This window comes from Metarhizium album (assembly GCF_000804445.1).
Source record: "Metarhizium album ARSEF 1941 chromosome Unknown scaffold_1, whole genome shotgun sequence".
NCBI lineage: Eukaryota > Fungi > Ascomycota > Sordariomycetes > Hypocreales > Clavicipitaceae > Metarhizium > Metarhizium album.
Window position 1 is genome coordinate 1,303,124 of NW_024467575.1, and position 7,429 is coordinate 1,310,552.

At 53.0% G+C, this 7,429-nt stretch overlaps 3 protein-coding genes across 3 annotated transcripts in view; 2 read left to right on the top strand and 1 right to left on the bottom strand.

Moving 5' to 3' along the window:
- Nucleotides 1-1,019: 1,019 nt before the first annotated feature.
- MAM_00363 (Major facilitator superfamily domain, general substrate transporter) lies at nucleotides 1,020-2,474 on the top strand (the record flags this gene model as incomplete). The annotated part of the gene is made up of 1 exon (XM_040819162.1): nucleotides 1,020-2,474. One exon carries the CDS (start codon nucleotides 1,020-1,022, stop codon nucleotides 2,472-2,474), a length of 1,455 nt encoding a protein of 484 aa, XP_040682427.1.
- A 317-nt stretch (nucleotides 2,475-2,791) lies between these two features.
- MAM_00364 (TPR domain protein) lies at nucleotides 2,792-4,504 on the bottom strand (the record flags this gene model as incomplete). The annotated part of the gene is made up of 1 exon (XM_040819163.1): nucleotides 2,792-4,504. The coding sequence occupies one exon, from the start codon at nucleotides 4,502-4,504 to the stop codon at nucleotides 2,792-2,794; it is 1,713 nt and encodes a 570-aa protein (XP_040682428.1).
- Nucleotides 4,505-6,314: 1,810 nt separating this feature from the next.
- Nucleotides 6,315-7,429, top strand: part of MAM_00365 (uncharacterized protein) — a gene marked incomplete at both ends in the record, with an annotated part of 2,158 nt that continues 1,043 nt past the window's right edge. Inside the window, 2 exons of the mRNA XM_040819164.1 lie at nucleotides 6,315-6,393; nucleotides 6,447-7,256. Of these exons, the coding sequence (XP_040682429.1) occupies nucleotides 6,315-6,393; nucleotides 6,447-7,256 (889 nt within the window). The remainder of the gene's footprint in view (nucleotides 6,394-6,446; nucleotides 7,257-7,429) is intronic.

A 7,429-nucleotide genomic window follows, 5' to 3' on the forward strand; every position in this document is an offset into this window, starting at 1 on the left:
AGCTCAGACCATGACACTTAATTAAGTAAAAAGTATACAAAGAGAGAATAGTAATTTAATAGTAAATTAAAACTTAAATATAAGTGTAATTAGTTATACTAAGTATAGACTAATTAGACTTAGAATCTACTATATATTGGTTAAATTTAGAATAGAAATATTAAGAACTAGCCTTCTAGGCAACTATATATAAGTATTACTAGTATTAACTATAAACTTAAGGAGAAAGAAGAAAAAGGGGGAAGTTCTCTATTCTCTCCTTTTATACTATTATATATATATAAGTCTAATATATATCTAATAAGTATCTAAAAAGTATCTAATAAGGCACTAATATAGTGCCTTGTGTATACTCGAGCCTACGGCTCGAGTCCATTACAAGAAATAGTAATAGCTTTAATAGCAGTAACACTTAGTTACACTATAGGAAGTTAATAATATTCAACAACAAGGACGTCGACGCAAAATTAGCGGCAGATGTCACGTGATGTGACTACACATAAGTAGCTTTCATTAGCTTAGCTTGATAGAGAATCAACCAACTTCACGCACACATCCTCACAAAGAACCAAAATTCACGTACCAGCCGTCAGGGAGCCCATCGAAAAGTCGTCGCACCGTGCCAGAGCTAGCGGTTGCCCCTTGCAATCAGTCGTCCACCAGTGACCACAACAAGCTCGCAAGTCGGAGCAGCGAGCCCCCCTCCGAAAAGGGCGCCCAACTCGATCAAGTCCGAAATCCCCGTGCTGTCATCCAGGGAACCCTCCCTTGGCAATGAAAGCTTTGATTGATTTTCTTGCTTCTTCCCTCCTCTGCCGCCAGGCCGCCTAGACAGGCCCAGTCAAGCGAGCAATGTCGTCATCAGCCAACCCCGACGAGGCAAACCACCAGTCGCCCGAGACGCAGGAGAAGCCGAGTGCCGTCTTCGCGCCATCACCCGCCAACGAGCAACGCGAGGTAGTGACGCCCGCCCTGGAAGAGGACAACATTCCCACGACGAGCAACTGGGAGATCCGATCATGGTACCTCTACACGTCGGGGCCAACGGGCTCTCGCTCTTCAACTTTGGCCCGACGGCCTTTCAGAACCTTCTCGACGAGGCAGCCGGCAAGTCGGGGCTGCTTCACTTCGCCGGGCGCAAGCGCGACGTCAACAGCATCGTGCTGCTGGCCAACGGCGTGTCGTTTGCCCTGCAGGCGGCGCTGTTTCTCGTCATCGGCGCCTACGCCGACTTTGGCACCGGCCGGCGCTGGGTCCTCCTTGCCTCGTCCCTCGTCGCCTACGCCGTCGGCTTCGGCTGGCTGGGGGTTCACGACGCCGACAAGTGGACAGTCGGCGTCGGCCTATACATTGCCGGCCTAGTTGCCTACCAGCTCACCCTGACCTACTGGACTGCGGCCTTTCCCTCCCTCGCCCGCAACACGGCCCGTCTCAAGGCGTCGCGTGCGGCGTGTGCGCGCCGTCAGATCGCCCAGCAGGAGCTGGACGCGCGGGATGAATTGGAACGAAGCAGACTCAGCAACGTTGCCTTTTGGATACAGTCTTGCGGCGAGATTGTCATCCTTACCGTCGTCGTGGGCATCATGTTTGCCGTGCGAGTTGACGACGGCCCTTCCAGCAATAACTGGGGCCTCTCTGTTCTGATAGCATTCGCCACGGCATGCTGGCTCGCGCTATCCATCCCCTGGTTTATCCTGGAGAAGAAACGCCCCGGCATGAGGATCCCGCCGGGCAAAAACATCGTCACCGCCGGCCTGTGGCGGCTGTGCGAGGGCTTGACACAGATCTGGCGCCTGAAACAGAGCCTCGTGTACCTCGCCGGCTACTTTCTCCTCGGGGACTCGCTTAACACCACCGTCACCGTCATTGCCACGCTGCAGAATCAGGTCGTCAGCTATAATACCCTCACGCTGACGTACCTCCTCATGGTTGGCATCGCCAGCCAGGCCCTCGGTATTGGGGGCTTCTGGCTCATCCAGAAGAAGTTCAGCTTCAGTGCCAAGACCATGTTCAGTGCTGTCACAGTCTTCATCGTCCTCCTCGATGGCTGGGGCGTGATTGGCAACTGGACCGACAGCTTCGGCTTCAAGAATGTCTGGGAGGTGTGGCTGTACCAGGCCTACTACGGACTCGTCGTATGTCCTTGGTACAGCTACTCGCAGATCATGATTAGTTCTGTGACGCCGCGCGGCCATGAATTTCTCTTCTTTTCCGTCTTCAACATCATGGGCAAGGCGTCTAGTTTTATCGGGCCCTTGATCAGCAGCGCTATTATTGACGCCTCGCCAGGCGGGCAGAATAACAGCGCTCCGTTTTATTTTTTATTTGCGCTGAGCCTCGTCGGCGCTGCATGGATATGGGCGTTTTTGGACCTGGAAAAGAGCGCGAGGGAGCAGGAGGCGTTTCTTCTGCAGGAGAAAGAGAGGGTGTACGGGGAGGCCACCTCTGCTCTTGAGGAGAAGCCGGCAGCTTAGTAGTTGTCTCGTCTGGGGTAGAACTGCGAGCAATGACCGAGATTCGGCCTCGAACTTGAGCGGTCCTTTCAATTCTCAGTGTCTCGCTATGAAGTTATCTGCTAGGTTCAAAGGACTTGTGCCAGCCAAGGCCCGCCTGTCATGCCAATCTTGGCATCTCTAATTAGTTGTTGAATTAACGGCAGGTTAGTTCTCGTTGTGTGCACCGAGGCGCAGAATGCATGGCGGAGCGCATCCAAAGCATGAACGTGATGAAATGTCCAGTCCGTCCCTGTAACGCACTTGCCAGTATCGACGACTCCAGGCTGATGCTGAGGTCACATTCTCGCTGCCACGCTCGTCCTGCAAAAGCACGAGCTCTGGACGGGCACATCCGCCACGTCCAATGCCCGTTTCAACACGGGCTTCATCTCCTCGGCGTCGACCATCCTGCCCAGTTTCAAGCAGCATTCGTGATACCCATGCAATGCCCACACGTTGTTCGGATGCCGATGCACCCTGGGCAACGTATCGTCCAAGCCCAGGTCAGCCCTGTAAATGCTCCATGCCTCCTCCACATGGCCCTGCTCGAGTAACAGCGCCCCGTAGGCATGCCGAACTGGCTGCATCCAGCCCCATGGTTCGTCGAATGGCAACCAGTCATATCGCAGTATGCCCTCGCGCAGATGTGCAAACGCAGCGTCGTAATTCCCGGAGCGGTATTCGATTTCGCCGTTTAGCAGGGCCTCTGCCACGTCTAGTATATCCACGCACTTGTTGTTGAACAGCGTCCTTGAGGGTCTGACGTGGGGGACTGCTTCGCGAAATAATCTCCGGTGAAGATTCGCGTCCTCGACGTGGTTGAGCGCAGCGTGCGCCACGCCCTTGGCGTAATGAAGCAGGGCTGTGGTGACGCAGTATAACTCCTTATCTTGGGGGAACTGCAAAGCTAGCACGTCTTGCCATTTCCCAAAACGGATGAGGGCGTGCACACGCATGGAGAGAAAGGCCTCGAGCCAGTCCGCCATGGGGGGGTCTTCCACGCGAAGAAGGTCCTCCGAGACGCTGGCCTCAAGCATGTCGACCGTTTCGAAGGCTATTTTGGACTGGCCCGAGAACATGGCCGCGTAGATGCGGAAGTGATAGTCGTGACTGCGGTAGAGGGTGTAGAAATTCATAGGACCCTCCCGTTTCAGGAACTTTTCGTCGGCAAGAATGGCAACTGTGTTGGCCGCGACGGCGCGCGGGTAGTCGCCTACCAGGATGTCGAGGTGGGAGGGCATGTGGTTGAGATGGCCCGAGTCCGGGACGAGGCCGCGCAGTTTATCTGCGGCTGCCATGCCGGCCTCGGGCGTCCCGGACATTTCCATAAGGTGGATGTAGAGATGTAAGAGGCCCGGGTGCTGATCGCCGCCTGGTTGGGCCATGGCCTTGTCCAAGACGCGCTTGATCTCAATGGTACGGGCCCCTTTTCCGGGTTCACCGGTCTTGATGTCCCATAGCTGCCAGGGAGTGAGGTTCATCATGGCATCAGCGTAAAGCGTGGCCACGTCGAGATCTCTGGGGAATTGCGATGCGACAGAAGCCATGGCATCCGCGTAGTCCCGGTTCCAGACACAATAGTCTGCCTTGGCAGGGGCATCTGTCCTCGGGTACCGAAGCTGAATGGCCTCAATCAGGGCCTTTTCCGCAGAGGTAGCATTGGCAGAGTGTGCCTTGGCCCGTTGGACGGCGCGATGGGTGCGCCGTGCAGTGGCGATGCGTTCGTTCTTGGCAAAGAGTTCCCAGGGCTTGTTGTAGTTTGGGCCCAGGGAGTAGGCTAGTCCCCAGTAGGCAATTGCGCATGAAGGATCACGGTCAATGGCCCGTTGGAAGCACTTTGCGGCCTCTTCGTGATTGAAGCCGTAACACCACACGAGGCCGCGGTTGAACCAGGTCTGGGAAACGGAGTGCTTGGTAGTGATGTGGCGATGATGGCTGCCGAGGTGGTAGTAGCCATCGTCGAGAGGCGTCCCGCTGTTTTCGTTGGACTCGGTAGGTGTTGGGCACATTGCGGCCAAGGCGGATCTGTTGTGGTTGGTCGCGATGTTGATGACCGCCTTTGGCGATGGGTTGGCCTGCGGCGAGGAAATAGTTACATATTGCGGGTGAAGAGTCGGCTCGCCTGTTTGGCCAATGGGGCTTCAAGGCGTGTGGTGGCATGTACGGCGGACACGCAAAGCAGGTACCTAGGTACTTGACTGCATGGCCAATTAGCACCAGGAGCCAGTTGCCGCCTCGGGGGCCTGGGGAATTCATCCGCCTTGACAAGGTGGGTGCCCTGTCCCGGCAGCAACAAGCAATGGGCATCATGCCCTGACCTATCATGCTCCGACCTCTGCGACATCAGTTGACGTCTGACGTGGAAGGCCTGCCCGCGGCAAACCATGCCTTGTCCATGCAAACTAGTACGGAGTAGGTAGAAAGCAAAGGAAAGTAACTGGTCGACGTCGAGAGTGGGGTGGGGGTACGGGGCAACAAGTATGGAGTACGCCGTGCCGTACTAATGAGTACCTTGGGTACCTCGGCACTTGCCAACGAGCACTCCGTCTTTTCCGACCTCGGCTCGACGTCTCGCAGACGACACGCTTTGACCGCATGCCAAATCGGCAACAAATGCGTGGTTGTATCTCTCTCAAGGCATTCGAGGCACCAATGTAGACACGTACGACCTTTTTTTGTTGAGTACAGACTCACTCGGCCCTTGGGACTCGAAAAACTGTATTCACGGAGTAGACCTGGTTGCGCATAGCTGTCGCCGGAAAATATATGCATGGCCAGACCAACCTCAAAGTCTTACCCAAAGGCTTCTCGTGATCTGTACGCAAGTCTCAACGTCATGTGCCTTGCTAACATGGGACCAGGATAACCTTCTGATGATGTCGATAGCAAAACCAAGTCTAGACAGCATGACGAGCGACTGAACTCGTTTTCCAAACGCCTGCGAGTAACAACTGTCATGATTACAAAGAAGGCCTCGAGCAAATCAAAGAAACTCGACAATATAGTTTTCGAGACTAATTTAACACACACGGCAAACGCTTCACTTACGACTTTTTGGAACAACACCGCGTCACAGCGTTATGTTGCGACATTAAATATCCCCCATCCATGGTTCATGTTGGCTGCTAAACGCGCGCCGGAGAACTTCGACAGCAAGCCGCGTTTCACATCCCACGGGTACGGATAGAAGACCTTCCGCTACAGGAGTCGCAAGATTTGGGAGAAACTCGTAGCTCGAGTGGTTGCTGCGATCTCAACAAAGCATGTAAGCGTGATGGGCGTGTAAACGTTTCCAAAGCGCACGGACACGAAGCCACGGCGTCAATGGAATAAATCGCATGTCTGAGCAGGCCTGCACCTGAGACTCAAAGACATTCCCATGGCGAATTCTCAAACCATGTTTAGGTTGCCCCGTGACGGATGCGTGCCATGCCGAGTTTTGGAACTCCGCACACAAACTGATGGGCATGGATCGCTACGCGGCATTTAAGGTTCAGCGTAAACGTTTCGGAACTTGCATCATTTACTCTTCCGCATGTTTCATGTGAACGTTCTTTTATATATTTTTTCCGTTTAAATGATCAAGTCCCCATGCGTTCGCGAGTCATTCTGCAGGTCATGGAGGCGACCTGCAGACAGGGGCGGTGCAAAAGAAACCTAGAGGAGAAGGACAGGAGGAAGAGAAGAGAAAATTTAATATGAAAAGACGACGCGTCTCCCCAAGGTTCACGCAATCAACACTCGCAGCTACTGCAGCCGCCATACTACTACGCCTGCTAGATTGTTGAAAAGCCACATCTTTTCAAGTCTTGAATCACAATGAAACAAGTCGGGCATCTAGCTCTCATTGCCATCGCGGCGTCCCTTGCAACGTCGTCACCAGTTCACATTGATCTCGGTGAGCAAGAGACTTTGGCAGACAACTTATACATATTGCTGACGCAAATGAAGGTCCTCGGAATAACTTCTCTGGAACTAATGTGACCGCTCTCAATACGACTGCACCATCTGGCGTTTCTGGATCTATTCCGCCGAGCTTTAACGGTACATCTGGCATTTCTGCATCTATTCCGCCGAGATTTAACGGTACATCTGGCATATGCGGATCTAATGTGACCGCTCTTAATACGACTGCACCATCTGGCATTTTTGGATCGATTCCGCCTAGCTTTAATGATACATCTAGCATATGTGGATCTAACGTGACTAGATTTGGTGGGCCTAGATCTAATGTGACTAGACTTGGTGAGACTAGATCTAATGTGACTAGATCTGGTATGACAGGATTCATTGTACCTGCATCTACGGTCCTCGGACCTAGTGATGCTGGATCTGATGCTGGATCTAACACTGGATCTGATGCTGGATCTAACACTGGATCTGATGTTGGATCTAACACTGGATCTGATGCTGGACCTAACGCTGGATCTGATGCTGGACCTAACACTGGATCTGATGCTGGATCTAACACTGGATCTGATGCTGGACCTAACGCTGGACCTAATGCTGGACCTAACGCTGGATCTGATGCTGGATCTAGCTCTTCTGCATCAAGCGCCAAGTCCAACCCTTCTGAATCTAGTACTGGATCTGGCATTCCCGAATCTAGTACTGGAACCAAGACTGGATCTGGATCTGATCCTCAAGTTGGTACTGGATCTAGCACTTCTGAATCTAATACTGGATCTGGCATTCCTGAATCTAGTACTGGAACCAAGACTGGATCTGGATCTGAGCCTAAAGTTGGTACTGGACCTAGCAGTCCTGGATCCAGTCCAGGATCTGATACTGGATCTAGCACTCCTGGATCCAATCCAGGATCTGATGCTGGATCTAGCACTCCTGGATCCAATCCAGGATCTGATACTGGATCTAGCACTCCTGGATCTAATCCTGGATCTGATCCTGGATCTAGCACTCCTGGATCTAGCACT